The 19,273-nt window shown below is 59.2% G+C and overlaps 1 protein-coding gene across 5 annotated transcripts; it reads right to left on the bottom strand.

The window, feature by feature from the left end:
• Nucleotides 1–3,894: 3,894 nt before the first annotated feature.
• On the bottom strand, nt 3,895–18,631 carry UBTF (upstream binding transcription factor). Of its 5 annotated transcripts, none has more exons than XM_030848940.3 (21): nt 18,237–18,631; nt 15,147–15,271; nt 13,472–13,647; nt 12,849–12,932; nt 12,596–12,751; nt 10,158–10,222; nt 9,776–9,896; nt 9,283–9,393; nt 8,808–8,941; nt 8,512–8,653; nt 8,176–8,217; nt 7,931–8,044; nt 7,675–7,830; nt 7,165–7,299; nt 6,799–6,909; nt 6,305–6,393; nt 6,012–6,201; nt 5,169–5,216; nt 4,986–5,057; nt 4,745–4,888; nt 3,895–4,659 (listed from the first exon to the last, which is right to left on the bottom strand). In XM_030848940.3, the coding sequence occupies exons 2-21, from the start codon at nt 15,202–15,204 to the stop codon at nt 4,534–4,536; spliced, it is 2,274 nt and encodes a 757-aa protein (XP_030704800.1). In that variant the 5' UTR covers nt 15,205–15,271; nt 18,237–18,631; the 3' UTR covers nt 3,895–4,533. The 5 variants fall into 5 exon arrangements, with proteins under 5 accessions (XP_030704800.1, XP_030704797.1, XP_030704799.1 ...); XM_030848937.2 differs by lacking the exon at nt 18,237–18,631 and adding an exon at nt 17,775–17,940; XM_030848939.2 differs by lacking the exon at nt 18,237–18,631 and adding an exon at nt 16,442–16,590.
• Between the last annotated feature and the right edge of the window lie 642 nt (nt 18,632–19,273).

Here is a 19,273-nt window from a genome sequence, read left to right as displayed (position 1 = left end):
GGGCATTGTGGGCCCTATTTATTCCCTCATTCAACAAATATTGCCTTTTTTTTTTCTTTTGGCTGCATTGCACAGCATGTGGGATCTTAGTTCCCTGACCAGAGATCGAACCTGCGTCCCCTGCAGTGCAAGCACAGAATCTTAACCACTGGACCGCCGGGGAAGTCCCTCAACAAATAATTCTTGACTGTAAAATGTATGCCAGGCACTTTTAGGTGCTGGGATTACTGTAATGAATGAACAGATACGTTGCCTTCTACTTGGAGAGATAGACAATGAACAAGTAAACAGATAAGAAACAAGGAGATGTAGAAGAAGGCCTCTCTAGAGAGGGTGGTCAGGGAAGGCCTGTGAGGTGACATTTGAGCTTAAGTCTGAAGAATGGGAAAAACAAGCTATCTGTAGTGTTGGGGGAATGGCATTTTGGGTAGAGAAAACAAGTGCAAAGGTCCTGTGGTAGGCATGTTTGAGGAACAAAAGACAGATCCCTTGGCTCGATCCTTGTGAGTGATTAGGAAGAGTGGAGTGAGAGAAGGGAGAGGGGAAACAAGGGTTAGGCCTTTTAGGGTCATTGTAAGACAAGGAGTTGTAAGTGTAAGGTCATCAGATTTGTTTTAAAAAGATAGTTTTGGTTGCTGTGTGCAGAATGGACTGTAGGGGGCAAGAGAGCAAGCAGGAAGACCAGTTTTAGGTCTTCGCAGAAGTTGAGCAATGGTGATGGCCTGAAGAGGATGGGGATGGAAGCAGGTAGACAGATTTGAGAGAGATACGGGAAATGGAACGGACGGGTCTAGGTGAGCGAATTTCACCTCCTTTCACTAAGAGATGAAATAGGGAGCGAGGACTTAAGGATGATACACTGATTTCTAGATTGAATGACCAGATAGTTAGTGATCATCTGGGGTCTTGAGGTATGAGGTGCCTGCAAGATATCCCAAAGGATACACTGAAGTCTGTACGGGTCTGCAGCTTGGAAGAGCGGTCTCTATAGAGACCACCTTTTGGAATGGTTACTATGGGTGATAACTGGGGGTTCATAGAGTGACTTGAACACCTAGGATAGAATGAGGAGGAGGTGGGACTTCCCCTGGTGACACAGTGGATAAGACTCCATGCTCCCAATGCAGGGGGCCTGGGTTTGATCCCTGGTCAGGGAACTAGATCCCACATGCATGCTGCAACTAAGCGTTCACATGCCTCAACTAAGGAGCCCACGTGTCACAACTCAGGAGCCCATGTGCTGCAACTAAGGAGCCCACCTGCCACAGCTAAGACCCCACACAACCAAATAAGTAAATAAAATAAATATTAAAGAAATAAAATCAATCCCTTATTTATTAAAAAAAAAAAAAAGAATGAGGAGGAGCGGATGCCAGCAGAGTAGACCAAGAAGTCAAGAGACAGGCAAGTGGGACTTCCCTGGTGGTCCAGTGGTTAAGACTCCACACTCCCAATGCATGGGGCCCAGGTTCAATCCCTGGTCAGGGAAGTAGATCCCACATGCCGCAACTAAGAATCCACATGCCACGACTAAAAGATCCCTTGTGCCGCAACTAAGACCCAGAGCAGCCAAATTAATTTTAAAAAAAAAGAGACAGACAAGTGTCCACTGGGTGTAACTGATGAACATGTTGGTGACCTCAGCGAGTCACCTCAGGGGAATAGTGGGTGGGAGGTGAGGAAATGGGAGACCATGAGGGGCAAGGAGCTTTTCAGAAGTTTGGCCAAGAGTGAGAGAGGGGTGTGGGGTGAAGGGAGAGGTCTTAGATGGCCCTGGGTCGTTAGCCCTTGGTGGTTGCAGGAACCCAGCCAAGGCTTGTGGAGGGAAGGCTGTCTTCCTTAACATCAGAGAGCAAGTCATCTCAGCCCAGCCCACTTCCCATCAGAGGTCTGGGTCTTCAGGAAAGTCATTCCTAACCCTGGTGAGGCTGAGGGCTCAAGGTGGGAGGGTTACCCCAACTCCCAAAGATAAGCCCTTGCATGACCATGGTGAACACCCCTGACCCTAATGGTTCATTCGTCACCTCTGTTTTTCAAGGCAGTGCATTCCGGGAGAAAATAATGTATCTGTTTCCCAAATTCTCAGGCCTTAGTGGTCTGACAACCCGAGGTGAACAAACTGAATTGAGAAAGTACAAGAACAGTAGCACGAAACAATGTGAAGGCAGGCTGCCTACGGAATTGTCAGGGATGAGGAAGATGGTTCTAGAAAGAAGGGGCAAACAAGCTGGCTTCAAGGGTCTTTCCACATTGAGACTGTCCGGTCGCCCCTGTCTCTACTCGCCCTTCATTGAGTCCAGTGATCAGACAGCAGTCAAATCTTTGTTTTTTACTTTATTGTACAAAAAAAGGGAAAACAAAACTTCCACAGTTGGCCTTCAGCTTAGGCAGACACCTCTAAGCCATTCCCTCCCACCTCCCATGATGCAAATTCAAGTTGCAGTTGTTGTTGAAACCTACAAAAACACTTCTTAAATATTAGGAAAAAACCGGGAGGTGGGGTGGGAGTGAGGGTCCTCCCACCCCAGCCGTCCCATCCCAGTGCCAAAATGCACCGAGTCACCTCTCACAGCACTAACTCCCCCCCCACCACAGCCCTGTTCGTACTGTAAGAATTTTTCAAATTTTAAAACAGGAAAAAAAAAAAAGTGCCCCATTCAAAGTTGTTTTTAAATGAAAACACATTCCGCTAAAACAACAGCGCAGGGGCACTCAGGGTAATGGGGTTCTTTGCAGGGGCTCTTGGGAAGAAATAGAACCTTACGGACCCCTGTACCTAATTCCAGGATCCGGACAAAGGGGAGTAGGAGTGGGGAGTGTCCCTCCCTAGCCACCCCCTCCCCCCCACAGCACCATGGCTAAGGCAAAGCAGATGGTCTGCCTTCCTCTGGGATGGGGACCTACCTTTCCCATCCCACCTCCTAGGTAGAGTTCCCATTCTTCCCCATCCCTTGGCTTCCATTCGGAGGGGAAGGTGGAAATGCACAAAGCCCCAATTAAATAGGTCACTGATGTGATTGTTTTTTTTTTAAAAAGAGAGAAGCCAAAATTTAATAAAAAACAAACCAACAAAAATTAAACCCACAGAGGCAAGGTGGCTTGGCTTATGCAGAATCTAGGAATCAGGGTACCAAAACGAGGGGGATGGCTGGGAAGGCTTAGGAGGACAGCTTGCAAAAGCAGCTTTTGCAGACCTCTTCCCAAAGCTGTGGATTTGGGGAGGTGGGGCGGGGAAGGGAGCACACCTGAGAAATCAAAGGAAACAGGCGTGGGGCAGCTGCAGGAGATGCAGGGGGAAAGACAGGAGGGATGTGTAAGTTAAGAGCTTCCAACACATTTCTTGAAGGCCAGGTTCAGGGCCCAGGGTGGCTGGGTGACCCCTCAGATGAGCTGCAGGGGCCTTTCCCACCAAATCAAAGCTTTAAGCTTCACCTGGTCCGTTCCCCCTCCCCACAGTCCTGCTGGGTACTGGAGACTAGCAGTAGCTCCAATGACCCTGCCAGAGGGAAACCAGTATAGGAAACATCAGAGTGGCTTCAGTACACCCCCCCCAAATTGAATTAGAGATCAAGCAAAGCAGAAGATATGGAGAAAGGGGCCACCCCGGCCCATCCCCACCAGGATCAACGTCTCCCTGGCCCTCACCAACCCTTTTACCAGTTTCACACACTGAGGTGGGCGCCCCCTTCTCTCTTACACGCACAAATGCACATGTGCCTTTGCACACATCCACAGGTGCACCCATGCTATGTATAGGCCGCACACGCACGCGCACACACACACACACGCGCACATACACTTTTCCATACGCATCAAGACCGTTTTAAAAAAGTCCCAAACCTACCCCCTAAACCCTCCCTCTCCCAGAAATGACAACAGAGACGGCAGCCGAGGTCGGTAGGAAACGTCTCGTTGACAGCTCAGAGCTTAAAAAAAAAAAATATATACACATATATAAAAAACACTTCTGCCCCCTCCCCGCCGTGAGTGGGTCCAGGCAGCTCCTTCCCGCAGGGGGCAGGAGAGGGCCATGGGGCAATGCCTATTTTCCCATAGGCGCCCGCCCCTCCTCTCCCATGTTCCCTGCCTCCAGTTCCAACGTAGGGGTCCAGGCTGCAAGCCCCTCTGGAAAGAAAGGGGTCTTTCCCAAGCTTCCACCCTCCCTTGGGTTGGGCTGCAGGTGTAGGGGGCCTCACTGAACTCTTTGGGACCCACCCCCCCATCCCACTCCCAGGTCCATTGTCCATGCCGGAACCGCAAGTGCAGAGGGGGGTGGGCTGGGCCGGTCCAGTGGTGGCTCAGTCTGATGGTTGTGCTCCCTGGAGGGCCCCACAGGGCTGATGTCTCTGAGGCCGAAGAGTTCTGGCCTGGGCGCCTCCAGTGCCTCCCCCCACCGTATTTTGTTTTTTTTTTTTTAAAAAAAAAAAAAAAAGGAAAGAAAGAAAGTGGGGGAGGCCAAGGGGCAGGGGACAGAACATGGGGGAGAAACAAAGGTGGTCAGTCGGGGAGGGGAGCCCCGGGTGGGGCTGAGCCTCAGTTGGAGTCAGAGTCCGAGGAGTCCCCCGAGGAGGAGGAGCTGGAGCTGCTGCCCTCGGACTCGTTGTCCTCATCCTCGTCGTCGTCCTCGTCGTCGTCCTCGTCGTCGTCATCCTCCTCGTTCTGCGAGGCAAGGAATGTGCAGTCACCAGGTGGCCGTCCTGGCGGGGCCCCACTCTCCCCTCCCACTGGGCCCCGTCCATCCCACCTCATCCCCATCCTCGCTCTCATCCTCGCTGCTGGATTCGGAGGAGTCCCCCCCGTCCTCAGAGGAGTCCCCGTTCTCATCATCTTCCTCCTCCTCCTCCTCCTCCTCCTCCTCTTCATCCTCTTCATCGTCATCCTCAGACTCCTTGGAGGGACGGAAGCGCATCAGTGGTCCCTGCCACACCACTCCGGGCACCGCGGACCCCCCGCTCCCGGTCCCGCTTCTGAGAGGGGCTCCTTACCGACTTAGACTGCAGGGTCGTCCGGCTGGACTTGGGGTTCGGGCCTCGCAGCTTGGTCATGCTCTTACGTTTCTGTAGGAGAGGATGGGGACGTGGGCAAAGGGAGCAGCCGTGAGTTCTAAACACCCACCGCCCCGCCCAAGTTCCCTCCTTATCCCAACACCAGCCCGCTCCCAGACTCACATTCGAGATGTACTCTTTATATGCTGCACGGTCCTGGGGAGACAGACTCTGGGGGAGACAGAGAAGGAGGTGAGGGTTGGAACATGACCCAAACCACTGCTGACTGAGCATGCTGGCCAAGTGCCAGGCAGTGGGCTGAGCACTGCCCACCATCCCACCTTCGCCCATCCCAGTCTCCCCATACCTTGGGTCTCTGCAGAGAACCCCAGGGACCTGAGAACACAGCTCAGTGTTTCTGCTTAAGATGCCCTGAAGCCTTTTCTAAGCTACCCTGTCCTAGGACTGTTGGTTTTCACGTCTGTCCTGTTACTCTACCCAAATGGAGGCGCCAGATTCAGGGTCTTCCTCAGCTCAGAGAAGCCCCTCACGATGACTTCCATAGCCTGGCTGCATCACTCCTCCCCAGAAGCCAAGTCCAGAGCCACTGCCAATGCAGTGGGGCTCACCAGACTTCTGGAACACTTAAACCCTGCTAATTTCCTGGGTCCTTGGCCAACCTGCCTGGGTGGCCGGGGAGGACACCAGTGACTCTCCCCACTTTACAGACCTGACTGCTCAAGCAAGGCACAGAAAGGAAGCTCAGAGGCTAGGGGCTGAGCCAGAGGCTAGGAGAGGTCCCCTGGTCCCAGCTGGAGGGAGGAAAAGGCAGTCTGATTTGGATTGTCCCACTCACTAGCTGTGTGACCTTGGCTAAGTTACTTAACCTCTCTGAGCCTTGGTTCCCTTATCTTTGATAGTAATCATTACCCTGAAAGACTGCTGGGACACTGAATGAAATCATGAATGCAGACCAGCCACCACGATGCTTCCATCTTCCTTCCTAGGGTCCCCCGGCCCTCTCACCTTGACCCAGAGGTCCAGGTGCACTTTGTACTGCTTCTGCTGCTCCTCGGCCTGCTTTTTGTAGTGCTCCTTCTGGCTCTGGGAGATGCGCTGCCAGCGGCTGCCAATCTCCACCATGCGCTCCTTCAGTGGCAGGTGGTTCAGCTGCCCATTGGACAGAAGCTCCTGGGAGAACTTCTGGTAACCGTTCCTGGGAGGCGGGGGTGTTGCAGGGAAGGTCAGGAGACCAACCAAGCGGCCGTCCTGCCCTGACCCTCCCCATCCCTAGGGTGAACTCCAGCCCCCGGACTCACATGGGAGGCTTCTTGGGTTCTCCCTGGAACTTCATCTTCTTGGATGAGTTTGCAGCAGCCGGGGGTGCCCGCCTCTCACTCAGCTCTCTCTATGGGGACACCCGGAAAGGTCACACTCACCCTCCCGCCTGCCCCATGCCATCTGACTCTCCTTTTGTGTACCAGGAAGGAGGAGAAACTGAGGCACAGCCAAGGAGCAACTTCCTAACAACTCACACCTGTGTCAGACAGGCACTGCCGTCTGAAAGTGCCTTCATAACTGCACTCACACGACTAGCATCACTGCCCTCGTTTCAGTGATGCGTCACTGAGGCTCACACAAGGAAGTTAAGAGACTTACTTAGGGTCACACAACCCAAGCTGGGACTTCTGGCTCCAAGTCCCACGCAGTGAGGAAAGCCGCCCACCCAGGAGGGTGCTCCTGAGTTTTAAGTGGAGAGAGGTGCCCCAGCTCCATCCTGCCCCACCGCGCTAACCAGAAGCCCTCTTTCTACCTCGTATCGCTTTTGGTCTTCGGCCGCCTTCTTGATCCACATTAGTTTCTCCTTCTTTTCCATGTTGTTCCAAGTCATCTCCATGGCTTTCAAGGCCTTCTCCCGGTCGTTCTGGGGACAGACAGGGGTGTCAGCTGTGGGAAGGGTCACCTAGGGCTGGAGCGGGTCTGCATGGGCGGTGGCAGAACAACCCCTTTCCTATGAAATTAATAATAAAGCAACTACTTATCCAGAAAAAAAAAAGAAAGAAAAAGAAAATGGAAAAAGCAGAAAAACAACACACACACCCGCCCCCCCCCAAAAGAAAGAAAAAGAAAAGAAAGAAAAGAAAACACCCCGAACAACCCCTTTCCCACTGCCTGCCACCTTGAAGCGGGCCAGGTAGTCGCCGATGACACTCTGTTGCCAGATCTCCTCGGCTCTTTTGGGCGACTCTGGCAGCTTGCCCGGCTTCCTCTCTGACTGGGCCTTCAGTGCGGCCTCCCGGGCCTTGTACTTGGCCTGCGGAGGGGCGGCAGAGGCGTCAGCCTTCCGGCCACCCCCAGGGGGCGCACGTGGCTCGTCCAGCAGTTGAAGGCTCTCCCCGCCACCGCCACCGGCAAGGGTGGGGTGAGCAGAGGCGTGGGCCGGTGCAGATGTCTCCGGCCTGGGGCACAAGCCGCCCAGCGGCCCTGCTCCCCAGGGAGCTCACAGCCCACAGCTGACAGCTTCCCGCCTTCCGGCTCGCTGGGTTCCCAGCCCCACCATCTGCGCCCAGGCACCCTTGCGGCTCACACCCCACACACACCTGGGGCGGGGTGAGGAAGTACGGCTAGCCCCCAGGGGAGAAGCAGCCCAGACTCTGCCCCGCAGCCCCTCCGGTCTTGCAAGCCTGACCTTTTTCTTCTCTGACAGGTCGTTCCACATGCGGGCCAGCAGGCGGGTCAGCTCGCTCTCTGAAAGCTCAGGCCGCTCTTCCTGCAGCTGCCGCCGCTTTTCTTCCGAGAAGATGAACATGGCTGACACGGGCCTCTTGGGCTTCTCCGAGCCACCCTTGTAGATGTGCAAAGAGGGTCGGGGTCCACGGGGTGCTCACGGGGAGCCCTGCCTCCCCCCCTCCCCCAGGACCTGCTTGGTCGTGCCCCCTGCCCACCTTGCCCCCTTCCTGGGAGGGCTTCTTGGAGGCTGGGCTGGTGGCTTGCTTCTTGTTGATGTTCAACATCTTCTCCTCCCCCAGGACCCGCTGCTGCTCCTCCTCAGGCAGGCTCTGCTTGGGGAGAAGGGGCACCATGGGGCTGAATGTCTGGTCCCCAGGCTGCTTCCTGGTTGTCTTAAGGGCGCTGCTCACCAATTCCCCGGCCTCTCTCTGCCCGCTGCCCTCCCGAAAGGAACACTCACCTCTAGAAAACGGAGCAGTTCCACCTCATAATCTTTCTTTTTCTGGGGAAGGAAGGGGAGTCAGGGTCAGTACGGGGGCAGCCTCACGGGAGACCCTCCCATGCTCAGGGGACAAACAGTAGCCCTCAGCAGACCTTCCAGAGCCTGGACAGGGCCTAGTCTCCCTCCACAGATGGCAAGCGCGAGGCCCGAGAATCTGCCTGGATCAGCCCAGATGCTAAGCCTAGCACAACACCATGTCTGAAGCAGGTGCCCAGGGGTCAGACCTCATGCTTCAAAACCCCAAGGCCCTCCAGGAGTCCTCCCTCTCCAGGGCTGGCCCCTGCCACAGCTCACCTGGTCGCACTTCTTGTGGTAGGCGTCCTTCTCCTTCTGGGAGAGCAGCTTCCACTGCTGGCTGCACAGCACCATGCGCTCTGTGCTGGGCACGTCCTTCATGTTGGCCATCAGCTCTGCGCAGTACAGCGAGTAGCTGTTCCTGTCACAACCGGCAGCAAGGGAGGAGCGGCCCTGTGAGCGACCTGGGAGGCCCAGGGCGGCAGCCCCCTCACTTCCAGAGCCTGGGCTGAGGCCCTTCCCCAACCCGGCTCCCTAGCTGCCCACTCGCCCACCCACCCCAGGGCAGCGCTCACGGAGGTGGCTTGGTGGGTCGCCCGTCAAACTTGTCCTTGAGCTGGCGTTCGGCCTTGGTGAGGGTGGACTTGGTGATGCCCTCCTCACTGATGTTGAGCTCGGGGTGCTTCTGGATATAGTCACGCATAATCTCCTGCAGAGTGAGGCGGGGGGGATGGAGGGCAACGGGGTGTGGGGTTAGCTGGGGCCGGGGGGGTGGGGGAGAGCCGCTGGGAAGGGGAGGCAGGGAGCAAAGCTGGGGGGTGGCCGCGTGTCTGCTGTGTCACCCGAGACGTGGTGCCCTGCCCTGCCCTAGCCTGAGATCTCATGGGGGGGCGGGGCGGGGAAGGTAGGGGCAGAGGTGAGGGGCCCGAAGGCCCCTCCCTCAGCGGTAGGACGGGGAGAGACCGCCTGCCGCAGAGTGCGGAGGCCGCAGAGTCAGAGGGCAGAGGCTCGTGAAGAGCCGGGCGGGGAGGAGCGCAGCGGAAGCCTAACCTCGTACTCCTTCCGCTGCTCCAGGGCCTTATGAATCCATTTCAGCCTCTTTTTGTCCGAGAGCTGAGACCACTGCTTCCCCAGGGAGTCCTTCACCTCCTTCGTAGTGGCCTGCAAACCAAAAGCCGTCAGACACACACAGGCAGCCAGGGGCAAGGGGGGAGGGGCAGGGGAGGGGGACACAGAGGCCCCCGCCCCCTCAGGCCACAGGAGGTCACGAGAGTGTCCCCCACAGGCCAGGAGGGGAAGGCAGAGAGGCGGCGGGGGTGGGGTGGGGTGGGGCGGGGGGTCCCGCCTGGGTGCAAAGGGACAGGCTCACACACGCACACATGCACACACTCGCACGCCAGCTGGCCCAGGCCCTGTCCATGCAGCCCACCCCTGGGGAGGGGCCTCCTCTCCTGCTCCCCTGCACCGTGCCCGGCCGATCTGGCGCGGCTCCCCCTTGCCACTACCGTGCGCCCTCCCTGCCACCCCTTGGCCGGACACTCACGTCTGGCCGCACTTTGAGGTACACCTTCTTCTCGTGGGTGTACCACAGCTGCTGGGGGGTTTTGGGCTTCTCAGGGATGTCCGACTTCTTGGCATTCTGGATTAGGTCTGGGTGATCCTCCCTAGCCAGGGCACGGGGAGCAACAGTCAATGCGGCGAGGGGATCCTGCCAGGGCAGACCCAAGCTAGCTGCCCCACCCACCCAGGCTCCTTGGCCTATCAGCTGACCTATCAGCTCCGGTCCCTCCCCTTGAGCCTAAGCCATTAGGGTCTACAGGTGACCCATCCCTCTTCCGTGCCTCAAGTGCCAGGTTCTGGCCATTGCTACCCTCTCCTGCTGCACCCAGCACCCTGTGGCCCTCCTCTGGGCTCCACTGCCTTACCTGAATCGGGCGAGGTTTCGCTCAAACTCCTGTTTCTCCCTCTGGAAGTCCTGAATATATTTCATCTGGGGGGAGGAGGCGACGGGGTCATCCACAACCCAAGGCCTGAGCTACAAAACCCACTAAGTCCTCCTTGCTAGCTATTCTGCCTCCCAGTTGGTGATGTACACAGAGGATGTCACGAGCAGGAAAGGGACGGCGGTCTGCCTTCCAGCGGGCTGAGGATGGGGAACTCAACCGTAGCCCAGACAGCGGGAGCTACAGGGTCTCCCAGAACACATCCTACATCCTATCCCCTCCCTTTAAGAAAGGGAAAGAGTCCCAGGAAGGGGACATGGCATTATCCAGTCACACAGTAAGCAGCGACAGGGCTGCGACTCCCCGCAACACTACCCCTCTGCCTTTCCCCAACGCCAGGACACTCCCAGGAGAGTCAGGAGAAGATGTAGGCCTCGCTCCTGTCGCGCTCTCCTCCCGTGTCTGGGGCAGCTAATAGTAATCTGCCCCCTCAGAGGTGGCCCACAGGGCAAGTGGCAGGCTGAGTCCTGCTCCAAAGGGAGATCGCATTGAAGGGAACCCAGAGTGAATTCCTGGATCTGGATTCTTTCCCCCTATCTGCTACCTTCGGGTCCCTGGCTGTCCTTGGCGATCCTGACACCATCCCCACCCCCACCCCCTTCCCCAGTCATTGCCACCTTCCCTGCCTCTGATCCCTTCTTCCAGGCTCCTGGCTCTTTGGCTCCTTGAGCCCTCCCTCCCCCAGCCCCGTCATTCTCCTTTGCTGTTTGGCTTCCCTTCCTTCCCCTGCACCGGCTTCTATCAGCCTGGTCCTCCCTTCCCACCATCCCACCTCCAGCCCGGTATCCTTCCTGCCTCTCCACACCCCTCACTCTGACTTCCTTTCCAGCCTGTCTCTTTCCCTTCCTCATCTACATCCTGTCCTGGCTCCCACTCAATGTCCATCTTTCCTTTATCCCTCTTCTTCCCAGATTCACAAATGAGTTAGCACTGGAGGAGGCCAGGGTCTCAAGCTGATTGAGCGCAACCCCTGCCTCTCATCAGGCGCAAGAAGCGAGGCAGCTCCACTTCCCTCCGAGGTTCCCGCAGAAAACCGGGAGCGGAACCCAGCCTGCTCAGCCCCCGTCGCAGCCCTCCTCACACAAGACAGCAGCTTTTACAGCCGGGAGGCACCACCCAGACCAGGCTCACTCTCCACACCTCAGATCAAGACCAGGCCGGAAGGACTGAAGTAACTTACCGAAGGGCACATACACAGCGATTCAGCGGTAGCCAGGAGAACAGGCTCAAGGCCTGTGTCCCCTGGGCCGGCACTCTGTCCACTCTACCACGGAGTTTCTTCTATCCCTCCCTGAACCTGAGACCCTCTGCCTCTCCCTCCCAGCCCGCGGAAATGTCTCGGTGTTATGCGTACAGTCAGTTCTGTGACGGCCCCATCGTAGGGGTCAAGAATAGCTCCAGCGATTCATACTCCGGCTTGGCTCAAGCAGTAGTTGCAGACAGCCGGATCTGCCCAGCCAAGCTAGCTCCTTTTCTGGGTACAGAACAGGCCACGTGAGCCCGAAGCCAGGGTGTGCAGACCAGGAAGAGGGCTACTCCCAGCGCTGGTGCCCTCCCGGGAGCTGGCTGCCTGCAACTCTGTGTCCTCTCCCAGCAAATAAATGTGCCCTCTTGTCTCTCCTGCTGCCCCTTGCCAACATCTCTCCCTGGCTCCATCTCGCCACGTAGCACCTCCTCTGTGTGTGGGCCTCTCTCCCCATCCCACCTCACTCGTGTCCCAGCTGCAGTGCTTTGCTGTCTACCTCTGCAAGGTACTGCATGATCTCACTGTGCTGTGTCCACCCCTGCCTGGGAGGCTGGGCAGCCCCTGCCCAAGGTTAACGGGCTTGAGGGTCTGGGAAAGCGTGAGGCCACGAGGGACAATGTGTGCAAGGGGAAGCCCGCCCATGTGACCTGTGGACGTGGCAGTGGGAAAAGCACTAGGCAGGGAACCTGAACACTAAACCGGAGTCCTGGGACATGATACCCTCCTACACCCCCGTTCATTGCCCACAAAATCAGGAGAACCCAGCCTCCCGGGGTTACCTCTACAAGCATCGAACGAGACCATGTGGGGAAACAGCAGAAGTGAATAGCTCTGCAGGCCTAACAGTGAGGACGTGTGTGTGAAAGAACACTACAGGTTTTGCCTGCCTCCGTCAGGGTTACACCTGCAGCAGTGCCCACGCCGGACAGCGTGTGGGCCTGGGAGAGGGTGATCAGGTGTGGCTGCCCAAGGCCCTACCCTGCTCAGCTGACCCACCCATGCCCCGATGCCAGGTCCCTTGGTCTAAGCCCTCACCACCCCCGACAGATGACCTACACCATACCAGCTGCTCCCGGCCTCTTCCCTCCCCGCACCTTGGTCCCCCTCCCCCCACCTTCTTCTTCTCCGGCAGCTCTTTGTATTTTTTGGACAGAATCTTGGTCAGGTCCAGGTTGCTCATCTCGGGGTGGAGTTTTGCGTACTTGGCCCGCTTCTCCATGAAAAAGCGGAAATAAGGGGTCAGGGGCTTCTTTGGGAAGTCCGGGTGTTTCTGGAAGGAGGAACAAGGACATGGTCAAGGTGAGACACTGGCCGTTCTTTGGACCTTGCCTCTCCAAACCTTTGTGCTCCTTCTCCTGGAAACTCACCTTGAGTTTTTTGCCTTTGTAAGGGTTTTTAACATGTTCCTGAGCATCGAGGATCAATTCTGTCAACGTACGGAACTTCCTCACCTGGAGGAAGAAGGGAGGTGAGTGGAAGGGGAAGTTCCGAAGAGGGGGACACCACCCAGGAACGAAGCCTTGTTTCCCAACGGGCCTTCTTTACTTTCCACTAGACTGAAGTTATCAAAGGAGGAGGGCAGGGGCTGACAGTGACACAACTCAGGCAGCCCTGACACCCAGGCAGACACCCTGCAGAGGCCCAGGCAGTCAGTACACAGCACAGGACAGCAACAAGGCGACCGCCTGACCTCGAAATGGTTGTTCATGTCAGCACCTCATTCAAACAGCTCAGGCAACAGACGCTCTAAGACGGTAAGTATTCAAGGCCACACAGCTAGAAAGTGGCAAAACTGAGAAGTCTTGGCCAGTGCTGTCAACCGTGCCACCTCCCGAAATGCACAAGGGCGACCACAAGAGCACCTTGCCTAGTCTCTTTCCTTCCTGTTTATAGACTTCTGTTCCATCTCCTCCACCAGGAAGGTTGAGGCAAGGGTAAGTGTAGATGTGTGTTTGAATGTGTCAGGAAGCATGTGGGGGGGATCCGTTACCTCGTTAGAAATCTCCACCCATTTGAGCTTGCACATGTCTCCAGAAAAGTCTTTAAATGCTACTTTTTCCCAGTCCATATGTGACTCGGTGGTTTTGAACTTGGAGCTGTCATTGGATGGAAGGTTGTTCTTCATGCATTCCAGCAAAGTCAGCATGTCTTCCTGGGACCAGCGGTCTGGGGAAGGGTAAGAAAAGCCATCATGCCTAGCTCATGCCAGCCCCCATCTGCTCCCCAGTCCTTAAGCACTCAACCCTTCCTTCCCAGAGCATCCCAGACCCTGAGTATTTCCCATCTGAAGGCATACACAAGACATGGCCTGGCCTTAAGGAAAAGCCATGGCCATACGGATTAGAGTGGGGACTCCAGTCCAGACAGCATCAGGCCTAGAAACCCAGACCTGGACTCCAGTCTGGCTTACTTCAAAGCTATTATCATTTCTAACACGCCAGCCTGACACGAGTTACAGTTTACTGTAGCGAAGTGGGGGGAAAGGACGCTACAGTGATTTGGGACACTGCTGGAGAACAGCTAGCTTATCGGAGAAGGAAGGGAAGGAGGGAGGCAACACATCTAAACGTGAAGCTAAATTCAATCCACGTTCTAGGTGGCTACCCTAAATGTGCAGACGGAGGAGGGGGTGTGGGCAGTAAGAACCCGTGCTGTCGTTTCTCTCCAGCAGAGCTAGAAACTAGCGTTAGAGGCGTGAGTATTCCACCATCCTACCCCTCCTCTCAAAGAGGACCAAAGGAGAATTTGGGGTAAGTAAACCAATGGTAGAACCATATACAGCAGCTGTGAGGCAAGGCAGGCAGGTGGGCAAACGCTCCCAGGGCCCTGCTCCAGGGAGACACCGCCCCTCTGCTCCCTCCGCTAGAATTCTGAGCGGTCTTCTCAGCCCAACTCCCCATGCAGGCAGAAAACGGAGTCTGGGCCACCTATTTCCAGCCACTGAAAGGTAGCTCCAGTGAGGCCTCTCTGGAGGGTGGCTACCCTGGAAAGTGAGCTGGGAGGACAGCTATCCAAGGCTAGGAGTCAAGAGGGCTCTTGTATTTACATCTGGTAACCTGGGCCAGGGTTTCCACAGATGGGTCACATGAACCCATAATCCTCTCTCTTCTCAATGTCCCACAGGCATTGCCAGATGCTCAGATTCATCCTACCCCCTGCCACCCTACACACTGGATCCCCACTGGGTGGGGTAGGGTGTAGTTATTTATCTTTGAGGCCTCAAGCCATCAAAACACCCTTTCTCTCCAACCTGCCTCACCAAAAACTGTCCTCTTCATAACAATAAAGAACCTGAAAAGCCTCCCCAATCCCTCTCATCTCCCCCTTCCTCCACATTCCTCATCTTCCCTCCCGTTCCAGAACACTGTTGGGGACACACTAGAGCTGACTGGGAACCCCAGAAGGAAGACTTGCATATGCCTCCTTCTCCCCCTCTGACGTGGGGGTAATGGAGTGTGAAAAATACAGTTTATAGGTTCAAGGCCAAATAATTTGGGTTTAGCCAAACCCCCAGTGTAAGGGATGTTTGACACTCAAGCCGCTCTCTCCCGTATCATTTCAGAGAATGCAGACTGGAGAAAACCTTTAGAAGGGGAGTGGGCCTTGCAGACCTACGTGAGAAAAGAGGATTTAAGTTAAAGAGCCCTGAGGGTCGGGGCTCCTACCTTGGCCTTTGGGGGCGGCCATTTCCAGGTCTGTGGGGCAGTCGGCTTCTCCGTTCATTCTCCAGCCGTCCAGCCACCTCCTCGGTCGTGCTGGCCAGGCAAGCCGGGGTCAAAGCCACCTCACCCTTTAGAAGAGACACCAGTCCCCATTCAGGCGGGCTGAGAGGTGGGGGACTGTCTATCCCTCCCTCCCCCAAAGGGGAGGGGAACATAAGCCCACACTCTCAGAGAAACCCAGCCAAGACTCTAGGAGGCTTAATGAGTTGGTGGGGGTGGGAGTGCGCTCCTCCTCTACCTCCTAACCACGCACCCCCCGCCCCCCAGCCCCTACAGCCCCGCTCCTCGGCGTGCGCCCTCCCCTGCCCACGCGAGAGACTGCTCCCAGCTCCCGCGTGCAGCTATAGCACCCGCCCTCCGCCCTCCTTCCCCCACCCCGGCCAAAAAAAAAAAAAAAAAAAAAAACTCCTCCTCTTCTGTGCGCCCCGCCCCGGGGAGGCCCCAGGCTGCAGGGCGGGGGAGGAGGAAGGGCGGGTAAAGGGCGCGCGCGGCCGCGGAAGCGGGCACGCGCTGTAGTCTCCTCCTCCCGCTCCCCCCCGGCCGGTTCCCCCCGCCTCCGCAACCCGGCGGGGACCCGGACGCAGCGCAGCCGCCGCCGGCCCCGGAGCGCAGCGGCCGCATCGCCCCCGGGGACCGGATCCGGATTCCCGCCGCCCTCCCCCTCGGGCTCCCGACGCCGTCCCCGCCCGCCTGGGCGGGCGAGCAGCCGGAGAGAAGCGGCCTGGCCTGCCCCCCGCCCCCGAGCCACCCACCCCGGCCAGAGGCGCCGCCAGCGCCCAGCCACCCCGACGCTCACGGAGGAGCCCGGCGCAGAGGCGCGACCACGGCGGGAACCACCGCCTCCTCCCCCGAGCCTGCGGCCCAGCCCCGCCGGCGCCCCCGCCCCGGCCTCCGGGGAGCCGAGCCAAGGAGAGGGCGGGAGGACGGCGGCCGGGAGGCGGGGGAGCAGCGCTCACCGGCCCCGCCGCCCCCTCCGGCGGCCGGAGAGAACTGCGCCTGCCGGCTCGGAGAAGCGCGGGCTCCTCCGCCTGCGGCCGGGGCTCGGCTCGGGCCTCGCTTCCTGCCCTCCCCTCCCCCGGTTCTCGGCGTCCTCTCCAGTGCCCTGGTCCTCTCTCGCCCAGTCCCCTGCCCGGAGGTCGCCCCGGGTCTCCTCCGGGTGTCCACCGCACCCACGGCTCGCTCCCCGCCGCCCGGCCCCGACCCCGACCCCGGCGCGCGTCCTCAGCCGCCTCGGTTACCCGGCGCAGCGCGGCCTCCGGGCTTCCCGCTCCGGCGGCTCCCTCCCCGGCTCTGAGCGGCGGCGCCCTCCCCCGCTCGGCCGGGCACAGCCGCAGCTCCCTCCCGCGGCGGCAGCGGCTCCTCCTCCGGGCGCGGCGGCGGCGGCGGCGGCGGCGGCGCTGGGGCGGCGGCTGCTGCTGCTGCTGTGGCGGCGGCGGCTGTGGCTGCTGCCTGCTGCTCCTCGCGGCGAAAAGCACAAAGCACAGCGCCCTCCGCCTGCAGGCAGCCCGCCCGCCGCCCGCCCGCCGGCCCCGGCCTCAGCTCGCACACCCCCCGCCGCCGCCGCAGCCTCCGCCGCCGGAGCGGGGAGGAGGAGGGAGAAAGGAGGAGGAGCGGGAGGGGGGGCGGGAGAAGCGGGGCAGCGAGCGCGTCCTTCCCCGTAGAGCGCACACCGACCCCCGGGGAGCGAGCGCCAGCCCGCCCGCCTCGCCGGCTCCGCTCCCTCCCACAGCCTGCCCGGGCGGGCTCCGCGGGGGGCAGCTGGGAGGAGGGGCGGGAGCTGGGGGGACCCGGGCGGCCGAGGCGGAGGGAAGGAAGGAGGGGAGGGGGGTGGTGGTGGTGGTGGTGGTGGTGGTAGTGGTGGTGGCGGCGGCGGCGGCTGCCGCCGGGGAGGGGGGGGGGCCGGGGCAGGGAGACACGCAGCCGCCCGGATGGCGGCGGGGCTCGGAGCCGAGGCAGGCGGGCGGGCGGGCGCCGAGAGCGACCTCGCCAGACCCGCGGGGGAACTAACAGGCTCGGCCGGCGCGGGAGGGAGGGCGCGAGGTGCGGCCGCAGAGAGGGTGCCCGGAGGGCCCCCAGGCGGCCGTGGAGGCTCAGGGGTCGGCTGCAGCCCTGCTCCGGAGCTCTCTCCCCAGTCTTCCCAGCTCAGATTCGGGCTTCCACTCCAGCCCTCATACGCTCCCCTCGCCCGCCTCGCTGAGCGGGCGGTCCGCGCCCACCCTTATCCCCGGAGCGTAGCCACCGGCTCGGGGCGCACGCACGCCGATCGCGGCGCCAGGCTTCGGCGCCTGCCTCGCGGTCGCCTAGCTGCCGAGCAGCACACACACGAAACTTTCAAAAAAATTATCCCTACAAAATATCCTCCTTGCTAATTAAAAAAAAAAGTCTCCTTTGCTCCTTAAACCCCGCAAACGGCGAGGGGGCGACGGGCTCCGGCGGAGGAGCCTCTCTGGGAGCTGGTTCAATCCAGCCCGGCATGGCTCCCCAGGCCTGCCCGGGCGCATGGAGATCGGCGCCGCCACCACTCTCAGCAACCCCTCTCCCCCGAAATCGGCGGCGCCGGGGCTCACTTACCGAGCGTGTGAATGGGAGCGCGGGCCAGGGGCACCTTAGGGGTGCGGCGGGCCGAAGAGCCGAGCCGCAGCTCCGCCGCAGCCGACGCCGGGGCAGCAAGTCGCCAGACAAAGCCCGAGATGGCGAAGCGGAGCGACGGCTAATGGCGAGCCCCACGCGCCGCGCTCCGCCCGCCCCGCTCCGCCCGCCCGCCCGCCCGCCTCGGCGCAGCGCAGCGCCGCTCCGAGCGCTCGCCCGTCAGAGCCGCCTCGGCGCCGCCGCCGCCTCCCGGGCCACCCGGGCCTCGCCTGGCCCCTCCGCCTCCTCCGGGCGGCTTAGCCTCACCCCTTCCCTCCCACCGCGCTGGGGGCTGCACGAAAATAAAAAAAAAAAAGAAAAGGAAAAATGCTTTTTTTTTTTTTTCCTTTGGTAGGGCGGGCGTGTTGAGACTTTCGGATCTTTTTGCCCCCAGCTCGCACTCACCTGCGGAGCCGCCGGGAGGGCTGGGGGTGGGGGCGCGCGGGGCTGGAGCCGGCAAGCGCGGGTTGAAAGCTAGCCAAGCTCTGCAGCGCCCGACCCGGGCGTATACGCCGCCGCCAGTCCCCGCAGAGAAATCGTCCTCCTACCCCCGCCTCCATCGCTCTGCGTTTCTCTTCCAATCAGCCGATCGCTTGGCGGCTCCTCCATTCTCCGGCCAAGCCCGATGCCTAGAGCGAGCTCCACTCCTCCATCTGCTCGCCCGGCTCCTCGCTCCCCTGCCGCGGCCGGCGAGACGACGTGGGGACGGAGGGGGATTTGCGAGGGAACCTGCGGCTTCCCGGTCCCATTGCTCCCTCCCCGCTGCCTCCTGCCTCCTGCTTCTCTCCTGCGTCTTTCCAACTCTCCCCTGTCGCCACTGGTGTGTGTCTGAGTGTGTGCGCGCTTTTTTTTTTTTTTTATTGCTCTTTGCTTTTGCAACCCTGGAGCCAAGTGGAGGGGGGGATAGAAAGGGGGGGTGTTACCAAAAAGAAAAAAAAAAGCAAGCAAGAAGCTCTTAGGTTTGTAACACATTGGAAAACCGGGGGAGTACCCCGCCTCGTCCGATCTCGGAGCCCCGCGAGGGCCTTCCGGGTTTCAGAGCGAGCCTCACGCTATCCTCAATGCCCCTCACCTCCTTCGGGTTTAGGGTACGAGGAGTCCGAGCAAATAATTCTCCCCCTGGGCCGTAGCAAGGGGGTGTCAGGGTGAGAGTTGGGGGCATTTCTCAAGAAGCAAAACCATCCCTCCCACCCCAGCTTCGGTAGCTGGGCCGGAGTCCGGGTTGAGAGCAAAAATCCTGGTTGGTTTAGGCGAAGAGGATTCCGGGGCAAAGTCGGAGCCGCGAGACCGCGCTTCGAGCATCTCCCCTTCGGTCTCTGCCTCCTGTCCCCTGCCTGCTCCCCGTTTAATTTTTTTTTTTTTTTTTTTTTGCCCCCTCGCCTTTAATCTAATTTCTTCCAACTCCACCTTTGTTGTTAACCGGCGTCACGCCCGGACTAGCC

Source organism: Globicephala melas, chromosome 20, assembly GCF_963455315.2.
Source record: "Globicephala melas chromosome 20, mGloMel1.2, whole genome shotgun sequence".
Taxonomy (NCBI): Eukaryota; Metazoa; Chordata; class Mammalia; order Artiodactyla; family Delphinidae; genus Globicephala; species Globicephala melas.
The sequence above is the reverse complement of the archived record's forward strand: the minus strand, read 5'-3'. Positions and strand labels throughout refer to the sequence as shown.